Raw genomic sequence first — 17,772 nt, forward strand, 5'->3', positions numbered from 1 at the left:
GACTCTGTCTCAAAAAAAAAAAGAGATTGCATAACAGCAGTTCCTCAAAAAGTTAAGCATAGATTAGCATGTACTCCAGCAATTTCCTTCCTAGGACAATGGAAAACACACATCCGTGCAAAAACTTGTAAGCAATTGTTCATGGCAGCATGATTTGAAATAGCCAAATGGTGGAAACAACCCAAACGTCCATCAGCAGATCACTGGATACACGAAATGTGGTATCTCCATACAATTGAATAGTATTCAGCCCTAAAACAAATAAAGCACTGGCCGGGTGCGGTGGCTCACACCTGTAATCCCTACACTTTGGGAGGCCAAGGCGAGTGGATCACCTGAGGTTAGGAGTTCGAGACCAGCCTGGCCAACATGGTGAAACCCCATCTCTACTAAAAATAAAAATACCAAAATTAGCTGGGCTTGGCAGCGTGCACCTGCAATCCCAGCTACTTGGCAGGCTGAGGCAGGAGAATTGCTTGAGCCGGGAGGCAGAGGTTGCACTGAGCCAAGATCACTCCATTGCACTCCAGCCTGGGTGACAGAGCAACACTCCATCTCAAAAAGAAAGAAAAGAGAAGAAAAGAAAAGAAAAGAAAGAAAGAGAAAGAAATGAAGCACTGCCATACACCACATTATAGACACACCTCAAAATATGTAAAGTCAAAGCAGCAAGTCACAAGACACCACATAGTGTATCATTCCATTTATGTGAAATGTTCAGGGGGCAAGGGACATGGATTAGAATTTGTCATTGCTTTGGGACTGAGCATCTTGGAGCTTATCCATTTCCATCTGCAGGTGGGTCCTGGGGCATGTGGCTCCTGGGGGGCCCAACTCCCTGCTCTCTGCTTCTCACTCCCCACCAAAAGAAGAGGCAGCCTCAATTCCACCATGAGAGAGAGACTCTCCTACAAATGTGGGCATTGTGGGCATTAGGGCTGGGCACAGTGGCTCACACCTGTAATCCTAGCACTTTGAGAGGCTGAGTCGGGAGGATCACTTGAGCTCAGGAGTTTGAGACCAACCTGGGCAACATAGTGAGACCTCATCTCTAATAGAAAAAAGAGGAAAAAATAAGCTTATTTTTCAAAGTAGTTTTTAATTTAAAAAAAGAAGAAGAAGAAAGCTAGGTGCCTTGACTCACACCTGTAATCCCAACACTTTGGGAGGTTGAGGGGGGTAGATCACCTGAGGTCAGGAGTTCAAGACCAGCCTGAAAACATGGTGAAACCCCGACGCTACTAAAAGTACAAAATTAGCCAGGCACAGTGGTGTGCACCTGTAATCCCAGCTACTCAGGAGGCTGAGGCAGGATAATGGCTTGAACTCGGGAGGCGGAGGTTTTGGTGAGCCAAGATCATGCCATTGCACTCCAGCTTGGGGGCGTCACAGCAAGACTCTGTTGAAGAAGAAGAGGAAGAAGAAGAAGAGAAAGAGGGAGAGGAAGAAGAAGAAGGAGGAGAAGGAGGAGGAGGAAGAGGAGGAGGAAGAAGAAGGAAGAAGAAGAAGGAAGAAGAAAGAAGAAGAAGAAGGGAGGAGGAGGAGGAGAGGGAAAAACAATGTGGACATGGGGTACTTGCATTTGGTCTATGGGACCATTAGCATCATTGATCAACTGAAGGCTTTTTGCTAGAGCAGGCATGACAAATTGATTTCATACATAAGCCAACTTGGATCACCTGGTAATGACTACTGGAACCGGTGTGTTGGGAAGAATCCTGAGGGGGCAAATGGCTAAGCAGGAAATTGCCTCATGATTGACTAGCAATGTCCGTCATAGGCTTAGGATGGGGAAGAGGTGACACGTATGCTGGCTTCAAGATCATTGAGACTATCCTCCCACTCCCCTCACCAACTCATTTTTTTTTTTTTTTTTTTGAGACGGAGTCTCGCTCTGCCGCCCAGGCTGGAGTGCAATGGCCGGATCTCAGCTCACTGCAAGCTCCGCCTCCCGGGTTCACGCCATTCTCCTACCTCAGCCTCCCGAGTAGTTGGGACTACAGGCGCCTGCCACCTCGCCTGGCTAATTTTTTGTATTTTTAGTAGAGACGGGGTTTCACCGTGTTAGCCAGGATGGTCTCGATCTCCTGACCTCGTGATCCGCCCGTCTCGGCCTCCCAAAGTGCTGGGATTACAGGCTTGAGCCACCGCGCCCGGCCACCAACTCATTTTATAGATGAGAAAACTGAGGTCCAGGGTGACCACCAACAGATGCAGAATCCAGGTCCTAGCTTCCTTAGCACTCCCAGCTTATCCCTGACACCTTGTCCCTCCTTTCTCCACAGGCTCTGAGCCCAAGTCATGTGTCCAGCCCTGTGACTCTGGAGCTGTGGCTTCGGCCACCAACAGCAGCAGTGGATCCTGGAAACCTGAGAACCCAGACTTCTTCTCTGCCATGGGGGATGATCAGGCAGGTGTCTGACTGCTGAAACGGGCAGCAGCTGATGACAACAGTGGCAGCAAGTACACTTTGTTTAGCACCTGTATTTTACCAGGCACTTTGTATATATTATCTCAGGGAATCCTCATCCAAATTTGCAAAGTCGTTATTATCCTGTTTTACACATGAGGAAACCAGAATCTGTTCTGAAATAAGAAGAGAGAGGAAAGGAGCAATGGAGGGATGAATGGATGGATGGATAGATGGGTGGGTAGATGGCTGGATAGATGGATGGATAGATGTAAGGAAAGAGGAAATCAAGGGCAGATGAGTAGAAGGATGGATGGACGGGTGGATGGATGGGTACATGGATGAATAGAAGGGTGGTTAGGTAGATGAATGGATGATGGATGACTAGAAGGAAGAGAGGAAAGATGGGTAGAAGTGTGGGTGAATGGATAAATGGATGATGGGTGAATAAAAAGAAGAAAGCTAGACGGATAGATGGATGGGCCGATGGAAGGAAGGAGGATGGATGAATGGAAGAAGGAAAGAAGGAAGTATGGATGGATGGGTGGATTAAAGGAAGGAAGGAGGGATGGTGGATGAATGAAAGAGTAGAAAGGTGGGTGAATGGAAGGAAGGAAGAAAGATGAGAAGTATGGGTGGATGGATACATGAATGATTGATGAATAAAATGAAAGAAGGAAGGAAGATGGATGAAAGGAAGGAGGATGGATAAATGAAAGAATGAAGGAAGGATGGATGGATAATGGGTGAATGGATGGATGAGAAGAAGGGTGAGTGGAAGGAAGGAAGAAAGAAAGGAAGGAAGGAAGGAAGAGATAGATGGATGGGTTAATGGAAGGAAGGAGGATGGATAAAAGAAGGAAGGATGGATAAATAATGGGTGGGTGAATGGATGGATGAGTAGAAGTGTGAGAGGAAGGAAGGAAGGAAGGAAGATGGATGAAAGGAAGGAGGATGGATAAATGAAAGAATGGAGGAAAGATGGATGGATAATGGATGGGTGAATGGATAGATGAGAAGAAGGGTGAGTTGAAGGAAGGAAGGAAGGAAAGAAGGAAGGAAGGAAGGGAGGAAGGAAGGAAGGGAGGGAGGGAGGGAGGAAGGAAGGAAGGAAGGAAGGAAGGAAGGAAAGAAGGAAGGCAGGCAGGCAGACTAAAACCAAATACAGCCTAGAAAGGTAGACTGACTTGCCTAAGTTCCCATCATGGCAGAGTTGGGATTCAAGCCCAGTCTGACTCTTCAGTCTGCGTCCATACCCTCTGCTCCACACACTTTCTCCAAGTGCTTATGTCAGGGGCCTGTGGGGCAGGCCAGCCCCCAGGCTCCAGTCTCAAAAGAAAGACCCTGAAAGCTTGAGGTCCCTGGATGGAGCTGGGGCACAGTTAACATCAAGCCCTAATGGTGTGTGGCTGGCTGGGACTGAGGTCTTGGCAAAGGTCCTTGACAGCCTCCAGGCTGCTTCACGGAAGATCTCCTGGGGTGGAAGATGTGGCATCTAGGAGGTGCACCCTTGAGAGGGCAGGGGCCGGGGAAATGTCTCATGAACACAGTTCAGCTCCAGCTCCACCAGGGACCAAGACGGTCAGGTTGTGTGTGTTGAGTCTTCAGGAAGCAGACTCAGATGGAGCCAGGCTGAAATGGTCAAGCCTTTATACTCCCTTGTCAATCAACCATTGCCGATGGGCTGCCCAGGAAGGGGGCTGAGAGCTGACAGTTCCTTCTCCCACAGCCTCTGGGGATCTCAGTGACTTTCCACAACATCCGCTGCACTAAGGAAAGAGGGTCTGTTATGGTTAAGCCATAAAGGGCAATTCATGTACCCACACTTGTCATTTTATGGAAGGGGACACCGAGGGGCCGGGCACGGTGGCTCACACCTGTAATCACAGCACTTTGGGAGGCCGAGGTGGGCAGATCACTTGAGGTCAGGAGTTTGAGACCAGCCTGGCCAACATGCCCAGCCTGGGCCAGCCTGAGCAATGGGGTAAAACCCTGTCTCTACTGAAAATAAAAAAATCAGCCGGGCATGGAGGTATACACCTTTAGTCCCAGCTACTCAGGAGACTGAGGCAAGAGAATCGCTTGAACCCAGGAGGTGGGGATTGCAGTGAGCCAAGATCACACCATTGCACTCCAGCCTGGGTGACAGAATGAGGAAAAAACAAAAAGACATTGAGATGCAAGAAGTGAAGGAATTAGTCCAGATGTCATGGAAAGTCCCAGGTGAAGGATCACAGAACCAGGACTGGAGTTTAGCCCCGTGCCTTCCCTAGGATCTGAACCTCTTTGAAAGAGAACCATGGGATGCAGGCAGTTGGGTGGATAACACGGCAATGGGGGAACGGTGGGCTCTGGGGAAGCAGGGAGGCCTGTAAGTAGGCAGCAAGGCTGTGGCCCCACCCCCTGGCAAATCTGTCTTCTCTTCCTGAGTCTCTATTCTCATCATCCACTTGGTCACCAGAGCTGGAGGCCCGGGCACTTTCCTTGCCCCTCCCTCTCCCATCAGGCACCAAGTCCTGTGAATGGTGAACCCCAAGGACCCTCCATTTCTGTGCATTGCAGCCTCCTTCCGCTTCCCTGGTGGTGGTCCCCATCATGGCTCCCCCACGTCATCTGCATGGGTGTCCTGGCTGGGCCACCTGCCTGCATCTTGGCCCCATCCAAGCCCATCTCTGCTCTGCAAGCTTAATACATTTTTTTTTTTTTTTTTTTTTTTTGAGACAGGGTCTCACTCCATCACCCAGGCTGGAGTGCAGTGGCACAATCTCGGCTCACTGCAACCTCCACCTCCCGGGTTCAAGAATTCTTGTGCCTCAGCCTCCTGAGGAGCTGGGATTACAGGCACACACCACCACGTCCAGCTAATTTATGTATATTTAGTAGAGATGGGGTTTTGCCATGTTGGCCAGGCTGGTCTCAAACTCCTGGATTCATGTGATCTGCCCGCCTCGGCCTCCCGAGGTGCTGGGATTACAGGCGTGAGCCACCGCGCCCAGCCAGCAAGCTGAATAATCTTTCTGAAGGCCAATCACTGCCCTCCCTACCACCACTGTTGGAAACTTCCAGATTAAATCTATGCTTTGGCCAACCAGACTCGTGTTCCCCAACTGTCCACACCTCCAGCCATAGGAACACTGGCCAGTTGCTTAAAGGCGCCATGAGCTCTCCAGCCTGCTCACTTCTAGATGTCCTGTTCTTTCACTGCCTGGAATATGCTTACCTGCAGTATCTGCCTAGCCAGCCCCTACTCAGTCCTCAGACTTTCACATGCTGCCATTTCCTCCAGGAAGCCCTCCCTGATATTCTTTGGACAGCGTAATCTGTTCCCCCGCAGATCTTCCCCAGCCTGCTGGCTGGAACCTTCTAGCATTCTTGATTATAATGGTTGGGCTTAATCGTCTATCTTCTCCAATTCGCTCCGTGAGGACAGTGGAGACCGTGTGACTCGATTTGGGGCTATCAGAGGCTTGCTCAGAGGAAGGGTCCTGACTCCTGAAATTTATTTATTTTATGTAATGTAATTATTTATTTGTAGAGATGGGGTCTTGCCCTGTCACCCAGGTTGGAGTGCAGTGGTGTGATCATAGCTCACAGCAACCTCTGCCTCCTGATCTCAAGCAATCCTCTCACCTCAGTTTCCAGAGTAGCTGGGACTACAGGTGCATGCCACCGCATCCGGCTTGTTTGTTTGTTTTTTGAGACGGAGTCTCACTCTGTCGCCCAGGCTGGAGTGCAGTGGTGCGATCTCCGCTCACTGCAAACTCCGCCTCCCAGGTTCACGCCATTCTCCTGCCTCAGCCTTCCGAGTAGCTGGGACTACAGGCGCCCGCCACCTCTCCCGGCTAATATTTTTTTTATTTTCAGTAGAGACAGGGTTTCACCGTGTTAGCCAGAATGGTCTCGATCTCCTGAGCTTGTGATCTGCCCACCCCAGCCTCCCAAAGTGCTGGGATTACAGGCGTGAGACACTGTACCCGGCCTTTCTTTTTTTTTTTTAAAGATGGGATCTCGCTATGTTGCCCAGGCTGGTCTCAAACCCCTAGCCTCAAATGATCCTCCTACTTTGACCTCCCAATGCACTGGGATTACAGGTGTGAGCCACGGCCCTGGCCCCCGACTCATGACATTAAAAACAGCAATGTATTATTCCATTGGCCAAGGGCTTGCAATGCCCAAACATCTCATTTCATCTGCACAACCCAATCCTACAAGTAGGTGGCAGTATGCCCATTTTAGAGATGGAAAAAACTGAGGCTCAAAGAGCTTCAGGTACTTGACCCAGGTCATGCTTAGCTAACAACAGCTACCATAGCAGGATGCAAACCTTGACTGAGGTCTTTCTACCCAATGACCATTTGAAAACCATCTGCTCTGCGAGGCACGGTGGCTCATGTCTGTAATTCCAGCACTTTGGGAGGCTGAGGTGGGAGGGTCACGTTAGCCCAGGATTTCAAGACCAGCCTGGGCAACATAACAAGACCCTGTCTCTACAAAAAATAAAAAAAAATTAGCTGGGGCCGGGCATGGTGGCTCACGCCTGTAATCCCAACACTTTGGGACGCTGAGGCAGGCAGATCACCTAAGGTCAGGAGTTCGAGACCAGCCTGGCCAACGTGGTGAAACCTGTCTCTACTAAAAATACAAAATTTAGCCAGGTGTGGTGGTGGGTGCCTGTAGTCCCAGCTACTTGGAAGGCTGAGGCAAGAGAATCACTTGAACCCGGGAGGCAGAGGTTGCAGTGAGCCGAAATCGCACCATTGCACTCCAGCCTAGGCAAGAAGAGCGAAACTCTATTAAAAAAAAAAAAAAAAGGCCGGGTGCGGTGGCTCAAGCCTGTAATCCCAGCACTTTGGGAGGCCGAGATGGGCGGATCACGAGGTCAGAAGATCGAGACCATCCTGGCTAACACGGTGAAACCCCGTCTCTACTAAAAAATACAAAAAACTAGCCGGGCGTGGTGGCGGCGCCTGTAGTCCCAGCTACTCCGGAGGCTGAGGCAGGAGAACGGCGTAAACCCAGGAGGCGGAGCTTGCAGTGAGCTGAGTTCCGGCCACTGCACTCCAGCCTGGGCAACAGAGCGAGACTCCGTCTCAAAAAAAAAAAAAAATATATATATATATATATGTACATATATGTGTGTGTGTGTGTATATATATATATATATAAATTAGCTGGGCATGGTAATGCACGCCTGTGGCCCCGACTACTCAGGAGGCTGAGGTAGGAGGATGCCTTGACCCCAGAAATTCCAGGCTGCAGTGAGCTGTGATGGCGCCAATGCACTCCAGCCTGGGTAACAGAGCAAGATCCTGTCAAAAAAATAAATAAATAAAAAAGAGAGAGGAAGGAAGGAAGGAAAGAAGGAAGGGAGGGAGGGAGGGAGGGAGGGAGGAAGGAAGGAAGAAGGAAGGAAGGAAGGGAAGGAGAGAGAGGAGAGGAGAGGGGAGGGGAGGGGAGAGTAAAGAAGGAAGGAAGGAGAGAGAGAGGAAGAAGGAAGGAAGGAAGGAAGGAGAGAAAGAAAGAAAGAAAGAAAGAAAGAAAGAAAGAAAGAAAGAAAGAAAGAAAGAAAGAAAGAAAGAAAGAAAGAAAGAAAGAAAGAAAGAAAGAAAGAAAGAAAGAAAGAAAGAAAGAAAAAAGGCAGGCAGGCTATCTGCTGTATGATTTATGCCATTTTGTTTGAAATCAAGCCACTTTTTTACATGACAAAATGGGGACCAGGGACACGTTATGCTTGAAGCTGCTTTGGTGTGTTATGTTTTTCCAATACACAACAAGATCAATAGCTATTTACATTTTTAAGAGAAGCATTTATCCATGTACTACGAAAAACTGTGCGTGGTGAGCCCTTCTGAAGAGTGGGGAACCCTGGGCTGCTTCGCCTCTGGGTTTGACAGCGGATCCCATCCCCCAAGGCTCCCCCGGGTGTAGGGAACAGGAGCCTGGATTTATAGCATCCTCTCTGGGGTGTCAGGGCCAGCGGGGCAGCATACGATGTTTACTCAGATACCTGCAAGGACCCCACTGGGCTGGTTCTCATCTTTTCTTGCCCAAGATATGTCAGAGCAAAAGTGCAAGCTCCAAAATAAAAGATGAGACACTCACTGTCTCCCTCCCTCAATGTACTTACCAGTGGGAGCTGGAACAGCCTGTACTGCCCGGCTCCCGACTCCCCGGCTCCACCCCCATCTCTGGCCTGGCTCCCACCTCTGCCTCCTCTGAGGGAGGCCAGATGCAGGAGAAAGAGGGAGGCTCAGCCAGGCCAAGAGGCTGTCCTGACATGTTTATATTTACGGGAGGATGAAAACCAGAGACACAAAAAAACCTTTGGGGGCAGAGACAGAAAAGACAGTAGGAGGTTGTCCAGGCACCGGGGGTAGGAATGGAGCCATTTGGGGGGTAGGTGGGGATTTGAAAGGAGGCTGCCACCCAAGTCACATGAGGGCCAGCCAGAGCTAGAGCTGTGGCTCCTTAGAAAGAGACTGAAAAAGAGGGACCCCGGTGATCAAAAGGCAGAGGGAGGAAGAGGAGGCAGAGGAGGAGTCAGCAGGGAGGTGGGAGGGAAACGAGGATGGTGGCCACAGAGGAGAGATTCAGGAAGAAGGCAGGCTGTGGAAACAGTAGAGTGAGTCCTTAGGAAGCTAAACCTAAAATTAGCCAGGCACAGTGGCTCACGCCCATAATCCCAGCACTTTGGGAGGCCGAGGCGGGTGAATCATGAGGTTAGGAGTTCAGGAGAGCAGCCTGGCCAAGATGGTGAAACCCTGTCTCTACTAAAAATACAGGCCGGGCGCGGTGGCTCAAGCCTGTAATCCCAGCACTTTGGGAGGCCGAGACGGGCGGATCACGAGGTCAGGAGATCGAGACCATCCTGGCGAACATGGTGAAACCCCGTCTCTACTAAAAAAAATACAAAAAACTAGCTGGGCGAGGTGGCGGGCGCCTGTAGTCCCAGCTACTCGGGAGGCTGAGGCAGGAGAATGGCGTAAACCCGGGAGGCGGAGCTTGCAGTGAGCTGAGATCTGGCCACTGCACTCCAGCCTGGGTGACAGAGTGAGACTCCATCTCAAAAAAACAAAACAAAACAAAACAAACAAACAAACAAAAAAATTAGCCTGGTATGGTGGCAGGCGCCTGTTATTCCAGCTACTCGAGAGGCTGAGGCAGTAGAATTGATTGAACCCGGGAGGCAGAGATTGCAGTGAGCTGAGATAGCTCCGTTGCACTCCAGCCTGGGCGACAGAGTGAGACTGCATCTCAAAAAAATAAAAATAAAATAAAAAAAGAAAGTTAAACCTAAAATTGCCACGCAATTGTGCCACTGCACTCCAGCCTAGGTGACAGAGCGAGAGGCTGTCTCAAAAAATAAAATAAAAGAGTTTGGGCACAGTGGCTCACGCCTGTCTTCCCAGCACTTTGGGAGGCCGAGTGGGAGAGGATCACCTGAAATCAGGAATTTGAGACCAGCCTGGGCAACATGATGAAACCATGTCTCTACTGAAAATAGAAAAATCAGCCCAACATGGTGGTGCACACCTGTATTTCCAACTACTCAGGAGGGTGAGGCACGAGAATCGTTTGAACCCAGGAGGCAGAGGTTGCAGTGAGCCGAGATGGTGCCACTGCACTCCAGCCTGGGTGACAGAGCGAGACTCTGTCTCAAATAATAATAATAATAATAGGGCCGGGCGCGGTGGCTCACGCCTGTAATCCCAGCACTTTGGGAGGCCGAGGCGGGCGGATCACAAGGTCAGGAGATCAAGACCACGGTGAAACCCCGTCTCTACTAAAAATACAAAAAATTAGCCGGGCGCGGTGGCGGGCGCCTGTAGTCCCAGCTACTCAGGAAGCTGAGGCAGGAGAATGGCGTGAACCCAGGAGGCGGAGCTTGCAGTGAGCCGAGATCGCGCCACTGCCCTCCAGCCAGGGGGACAGAGCAAGACTCCATCTCAAAAATAATAATAATAATAATAATAATAAACCACACAATCCAGCAATTCCACTTCTGGATATCTTCCCAGAAGAACTGAGAGCAAGGACTCACCGATATTCGCACACTGATGTTGATAGCAGCGTTATTCACAAGAGCCAATAGATGGAAAGAGCCCAGGTGTCCGTTGATGGATGGATGAATAAATGCGATGTGATCGATCCACACAATGGAATACAAGTCAACCTTAAAAAGGAAGGAAATTCTGACACGTGCTGCAATGTAGAGGAACCGTGAGGATGCTATGCTCGGTGAAATAAACCAGACACAAAAGGACAAATACTGCCTGATTCCCCTTGTAGGAGGTCTCTGGACTCGTCGGGTTCAAGATTTACCACCCCCCGCTTTTTTTTTTTTTTTGGAGACAGGGTCTTTCTTTGTCACCCAGGCTAGAGTGCGGTAGTATGATCACAGCTCACTGCAGCTTCGACCTCCAGGCTCAAGTGATTCTCCCACCTCAGACTCCCAAGTAGCTGGGACTACAGGTGCCTGCCACCATGCCCAGCTCAATTTAAATTTTTTTTTGTAGAGATAGGGTCTTGTTGTGTTGTCCAGGCTGGTCTCAAACTCCTGGGCTCAAGCGATCCTCCCAGATTGCTGGGATTCCAAGGCATGAGCCACCACGCCAGGCCTGGTCAGATTCATGGAGACAGAAAGTAGAAGGGTGGGTGCCAGGGGCTGGGGAGGGAAATAAGGAGCGAGTGTTTCATGGGAACAAAATTTTAGTTTGGGAAGATGAGAAAGTTCTGGAGATACATGGAGGTGGTGGTTGCACAGCAATGAGAATGTGCTTAATGATGCTGAACTGGGCACTTAAAAATGGTTAAGAGATGGGCCCGGGAACGGTGGCTCCCGCCTGTAATCCCAACACTGGGAGGCTGAGGCAGGCAGATCACCTGAAGTCAGGAGTTCAAGACCATCCTGGCCAACATCGTGAAGCCCTGTCTCTACTAAAAAATATATATATAAATTATCCAGAAGCAGTGGCACATGCCTGTAATCCCAGCACCTTGGGAGGCCGAGGCAGGCGAATCCCCTGAGGTCAGGAGTTCGAGACCAGCCCGACCAACATGGTGAAACCCCATCTCTACTGAAAATACAAAAATTAGCTGGGCATAATGGAGGGTGCCTGTAATCCCAGCTTCTCAGGAGGCTGAGGCAGAAGAATCGCTTGAACCCGGGAGGTGGAGGTTGCAGTGAGCCGAGATCGTGCCACTATACTCCAGCCTAGGTGACAAAGCAAGACTCCATCTCAAAAAAAAAAAAAGGTTAAGATGATAAATTTTATGTGATGTGTATTTCACTGCAATAAAAAGAAGGGAGCGGCCAAATCTATAAAGACATCAACATGGGTGAGTTCAGGTAAAAGGGCAAACCCTGCATAGCTCCTCCTTGATAGATAGATAGATGTGGATAGATGTGGACATCTATCCCAAGATAGATGTGGACACGGACCCCCTGCCTCCTGCCGGCCAAGATGTGCAGCTGACAAATTGAGAGCATCCACCAAGGGCTGCCTGAGGTCACATGGATGCCTGGAGCCACATCTCAGCACTGGCCTCACATGGAGCCATGGGGGAAGCCTACCCACCCACCTACCCACCAAATCCTGTGTGCAGACAGTCCTAACAAAGGCCTGAAAAAGGACAATTCCTGTCCTCCAGATCCTGACAGCCCAGAGGAGGGGCATCTTACCAACCTTGAGGAGTCAGGAAAGCAACCTGGAGGGCATGCCCAAGTTGGGTTTTGACGGATGCATAGGAGTTCACCAGACAGACTCAGGATGGGCCGGGTGGGAGAGGAGGTTTTGCAAGGAGAAGAAAAGGTAGGTGCCCTGGCTGGACAGAATGACAAATAGAATGACTGGGAGGAGAAGAGGGAAGTGAAGGACAAAAGAAGGGAAGGAAAAAGAAATAGGAACAGGAGCAGGAACTGTACCAAAAAAAAAAACAACCAAAAAAAATAGATAATCAGATGGAAACTCAGTGACGAGAAGTACTTTGCCAAGGCTAGAAGTAGGGGAATTTGGCATGGAAGACCAGACTTCTGGTCCTTTTGTGGGGGTGAGGTCTTGAAGGTCCAGGTTAGACAGGGCACTGGGGGATTACTCCCTCCCATTCCATTCCACTCGCTGTGAGAAGGGCACTAAGCCCAGATGGACAGGTGGGGGACAGGCAGGGTCTGAACATTGGGAGCAGGGACCTTGTGGTCAAGAGACCCCAGGCTCTGCTGCCCCTTGGTGAACATCTTCTCTCTCCTCACCCTCCCAACCTACAGGAGGATGATTTTCCCAGGCGGCTCAGCGAGAGTGCGGAGGACCTCAGCCTGGATTTGGGGGCCCTTCAGGGCAGCGAGTATCTGCAGGACCTGGGCCTTGGGGCCCCTTCCCACAGCCAGCCTGGGGAGGCCCCAGACAGCCGCGCCCCCAGTGAAGAACCAGGAAGGGATTCTCTTTTCTCCAACTTGGCGGGGTCCCAGGACTTGTCAAGGCGGCGCAGCTGGGAAAGGTCGCGGAGCTGCTCAGAGAGCTGGCGGAGGTCAGTTCCCCGCTGCTGACTGCCTGCCTCCCACAGTGCACCCCTGGGACAGGGCAGGGGTCCAGAAGGCCAGAGCCAGGTCTTGAGACAAGCTGCCCCTTGCACCTGCCATGGTCCCCAACCTTTTTGGCACCAGGGACCGGTTTCATGGAAGATAATTTTTCCATGGACCCAGGGGGAAAGGGGATACTTTCTGGATAATTCAAGCATATTCCATTTATCGTGCACTTTATTTCTATTATTATTACATTGTAATACATAATTAAATAATTATACAACTTATCATCATGTAGAATCAGTGGGAGCCCTGAGCTTGTTTTCCTGCACTAGCTGGTCCATTTTGGGGGTGATGGGATCATCAGGCATTAGATTCTCTTTTTTTTTTTGAGACGGAATCTCACTACATTGCCCAGGCTAGAGTGCAGTGGCGTGATCTCGGTTCACTGCAATCTCCACCTCCCGGGTCCAAGCGATTCTCCTGCCTCAGTCTCCCGAGTAGCTGGGATTACAGGCGTGCACCACCACACCAGGCTAATTTTTGTATTTTTAGTAGAGATGGGGTTTCACCATGTTGGTCAGGCTGGTCTTGAACTCCTGACCTCATGATCCACCTGCCTTGGCCTCCCAAAGTGCTGGGATTACAGGCGTGAGCCACTGCGCCTGGCCGTCCGTGACCTTTTAGCCTGGGCGACAGGGTGAGACTCCGTCTTAAATAAATAAATAAATAAATAAATAAATAAATAAATAAATGGTCACGGACCAGTACCTACCAGTCTGTGGCTCAGGGGTTGGGGATCCCTGCTGTAGGGACATGAGGGGCATCTGCACCATCAGAGGCAGCCCAAAAAACTTGCACGTGAGGCCAGGCACAGTGGCTCACACCTGTAATCCCAGCACCTTGGGAGGCCAAGGCGGGTGGATCACCTGAGGTCAGGAGTTCAAGACCAGCCTGGTCAACATGGCAAAAACCCCTGTCTACTAGAAATGCAAAAATTAGCCTGGCATGGTGGTGCACACCTGTAGTCCCAGCTACTTGGGAGGCTGAGGCCCGAGAATCGCTTGAACCCAGGAGACAGAGGTTGCAGTGAGCCAGGATTGTGCCACTTGCACTCCAGCCTGGGGGACAGAGCAAGACTCTATCTAAAAAAAAACAAAAACAAAAACAAAACAGAAAGAAAGAAAAAAAAATCGACTGCACGCACACACTGCAAGCACACACACTGCAAGCACACAAAAACCCAATCTTGCACACCTGCTGAGAGTACAGCCATGCTCAGCCCCCATCAGACCCATGCATATAAGCCTAAATGTGATGTGCATCCATGCACTTATGATCAAACCGGAAATGTGTGAGATGCCAGGCACCCCACAGTAGCAGCACCAAATAGTAGGAGGGGCGCTCTAGCCACCCCTAACCTGTGTCTCTCAACCCCTTCCAAGTCATCCCAAATAGAAATTCAGGCCGGGTGCAGTGGCTCATGCCTATAATCCCAGGACTTTGGGAAGCAGAGTCAGGGGGATCACCTGAGGTCAGGAGTTTGAGACCAGCCTGGCCAACGTGGTGAAGCCCTGTCTCTACTAAAAATGTAAAAATTAACTGGGTATGGTGGTGCATGCCTGTAATCCCACCTACTTGGGAGGCCGAGGTAGGAGAATCGCTTGAACCTGGGAGGCGGAGGTTGCAGTGAGCCGAGATTGTGCAGAGGTTGCAGCGAGCTGATATTGTGCCACCGCACTCCAGCCTGGGTGACAGAGTGAGACTCTGTCTCAAAAAAAAAAAAAAAAGAAAGAGGGAAGGGAAAGGGAAGGGGAAGGGGAAGGGAAAAGGAAAAGAGAAGAAAAGAGAAAAGAAAAAAAAAACAGTCTGTGTAAAAACGATCTGAGATGCAAACGTAGCTCCAACAAATATAACCAGGCAGGCCGGGCGCGGTGGCTCAAGCCTGTAATCCCAGCACTTTGGGAGGCCGAGACGGGCGGATCACGAGGTCAGGAGATCGAGACCATCCTGGCTAACACGGTGAAACCCCGTCTCTACTAAAAATACAAAAAATTAGCCGGGCGAGGTGGCGGGCGCCTGTAGTCCCAACTACTCGGGAGGCTGAGGCAGGAGAATGGCGTGGACCCGGGAGGCGGAGCTTGCAGTGAGCTGAGATCCGGCCATTGCACTCCAGCCTGGGCGGCAGACCGAGACTCCGTCTCAAAAAAAAAAAAAAAAAAAAAAAAAAAAAAAAACAAAAACCAAAAACAAATATAACCAGGCTGGCTTTCTTTGTACTCTCCCCTTGTCACCAACTCCTCTCATATTGGGAGGTCTAGACCCCTCTCTGTGGCCTGTGCACCCTTCCCTGTCCTGGAAGGGCCCCCTTGCATGTTCTTTCAAGTCCCCCTGGATGCCTGGGGCAGCAGCCAGGTGGGCAAGACCTGCGGAAGCCCCAGTACCTTGTCTTCTCCCACTAGGCTCAGCCTCGATGCCTCAGCTGTGGATGAGGAACCCTGTCTCCCTCGAACACTGGCCAGCCTTGCTTTGAACCTGCCGGGAGGAGGGCTGAAGACTTGGACTCAAGAGTGTCTGTCTGGGGGCGGGACCCCTGCAGAGAGCCCAGGCAAAGTGGGTGTAACCTGCAGCCACCCCTGACAATAGCATATTTTTGGGTCCAGAAGCCAGTGCTATGGGTAGGAAGGAGAGACTCGCCAGGGCTGGTGGTGTTTACCCACCATGGCGGGGTGGGGGGTGCTTATCTACGGCGTGGCCCGTGCCTCGGTAGTCTCTGGGTCCTAAGATTCCAGCCCAGGCCTAAAGGGTTTTCCCTGGGTAAGCATCTAGGGCAGGCTATGCATGGCCATGACTGCAACCCAAGGGCTGGAGACAAGCGGGTGGGGGATGTCTTATCTTGCAGTTTTAGCCAGGCTTGGAGGATCTTTGCCTGGAGTGTAGCCTGCAGCCGGAAGGCAGCTGTGTCCGTGGTTGGGGTAGGCAGCTAAGGAGAATTGTCTCTGACCTGAGATCCCAGGTCACATCTGAGGAATGCATGCTTGGAGTGGCTGGTGGCTGAGACATCTCTGGCTGTGATCACAAATGACCCTGGGGGAAATTTCTGGCCATTGTTGGAACCCGTGACCCTGATACCTGGGGCTCCAGCTCATAGCTGGAGGCTCCTCGGCCAGGACTACATCTCTGTGACTGGGGAGGGGGTGGCTGAACCCATGCCCTATGGCCAGGGGGGAATGGCTGGAGGCTGAGGCTTGGATGAGTGTGTCACCCCGTTTCTGTGGAGGTGGCCCTGGCTGTGGGTGGGGACCCTCAACCTAGGGAACCTGCCTGCCGTCCAGGCTGCCTTCCCAGCTTAGTGAGATGTTTAATTCCCTGCAGGAATGTGACAGCCCCAAGAAAAGAGTGAGGTCAAGGTCCGTTCCTGTGTCCTCCTATGAGATCTGCTCCCCGGAAATCTCTCCGGATTTGGAAGTGCCTGCTCCACCTGTTCAAGGTAGCCAGCCTGGGAGTTTCCTTCATTCAAACCAAGTCAGGGAAAGAGGAACCTGGCCAACATGGTGAAACCCTGTTGGGGTTTCATCCTTCATCCTGGAGAGTCCCCTTGATGGGGCTCCCAATGGGCCCCAGGGAACGGAAGGGAGCTGGCTTAGGGTCCCCTGGGCAGGGACTGGGCAGAATGTTGGGGGAAGCCAGAGAGAGGAAAGGACCTCCAGCATCTGTCCCTCCTCCTCTCCCTGCAGCCCTCGAGCCAGTGTGAGATTGCCCCATTGCAATGACCTTGCCTCCGAGATTCTCTCTCTTCTCTCTCTGATTCTTTTTTTTTTTTTTTTTTTTTTGAGACAGAGTCTTGCTGTGTCACCCAGGCTGGAGTGCAGTGGTGCAATCTCAGCTCACTGCAACCTCTGCCTCCCGGGTTCAAACGATTCTCCTGCCTCAACCTCCCAAGTAGCTGGGACTACAAGCACCCGATACCACGCCCGGCTAATTTTTGTATTTTTAGTAGACACAGGGTTTCGCCATGTTGGCCAGGCTGGTCTCAAAGTCCTGACCTCAAGTGATCGGCTCGCCTCAACCTCCCAAAGTGCTGGGATTACAGGCATGAACCACCGCGCCTGGCATTCTGTTTATCTCTTTCTTTATCTCTGAATTTTTATCGTGAGACCTTGCACCTCTCTGGCATCAGACAAACCTGGAGTCTAAACACATAACAAGTCTCTGAGCCTCTGTGGCTTCCTCTATTAGAAGAGGCGCGGCAGCTCACACCTGGAATCCCAGCACTTTGGGAGGCCAAGGCAGGTGAATAGCTTGAGCCCAGGAGTTTGAGGCCAGCCTGGGCAACATGGCAAAACCTGTCTCTACTAAAAATATAAAAACAATTAGCTGGGCATGACGGTGTGCACCTGTAGTCCCAGCTACTTGGGAGGCTGAGATGGGAGGATTGCTTAAACCCAGGAGGTCAAGGCTGCAGTGAGCTCTGATGGCAGGACTGCACTCCACTCTGGGTGACAGAGTAAAACTGTCTCAAAAAAAAAAAAAAAAAGGCCTGGCGCGGTGGCTCATGCCTGTAATCCTAGCACTTTGGGAGGCCGAGGCATGTGGATCACATGAGATCAGGAGTTTGAGACCAGCCTGGCCAACATGGTGAAACCCCATCTCCACTAAAAATACAAGAATTAGCCGGGCATAGTGGTGCGTGCCTGTAATCCCAGCTAGAGGCTGAGGCAGGAGAATCGCTTGAACCCAGGAGGCGGAGGTTGCAGTGAGCCGAGATTGAGCCATTGCACTCCATCCAGGGTGACAGAGTGAGACTCTGTCTAAGGAAAAAAAGGGGAGGGGGGATAATAAG

The 17,772-nt window shown here is 51.0% G+C and overlaps 1 protein-coding gene across 6 annotated transcripts in view; it reads left to right on the forward strand.

The window, feature by feature from the left end:
• The window catches only part of ARHGEF18 (Rho/Rac guanine nucleotide exchange factor 18), a 133,905-nt gene that overhangs the window by 15,731 nt on the left and 100,402 nt on the right, over positions 1 to 17,772 (forward strand). For all 6 annotated transcript variants that reach the window (XM_074025612.1, XM_065535138.1, XM_065535139.1 and 3 more), the window contains 4 exons: positions 2,286 to 2,410; positions 12,675 to 12,934; positions 15,392 to 15,542; positions 16,305 to 16,419. In XM_074025612.1, coding sequence (XP_073881713.1) covers positions 2,396 to 2,410; positions 12,675 to 12,934; positions 15,392 to 15,542; positions 16,305 to 16,419 — 541 coding nt within the window. In that variant the 5' untranslated portion in view covers positions 2,286 to 2,395. The remainder of the gene's footprint in view (positions 1 to 2,285; positions 2,411 to 12,674; positions 12,935 to 15,391; positions 15,543 to 16,304; positions 16,420 to 17,772) is intronic.

This window comes from Macaca fascicularis, chromosome 19, assembly GCF_037993035.2.
Source record: "Macaca fascicularis isolate 582-1 chromosome 19, T2T-MFA8v1.1".
In the NCBI taxonomy this organism is placed as follows: domain Eukaryota; kingdom Metazoa; phylum Chordata; class Mammalia; order Primates; family Cercopithecidae; genus Macaca; species Macaca fascicularis.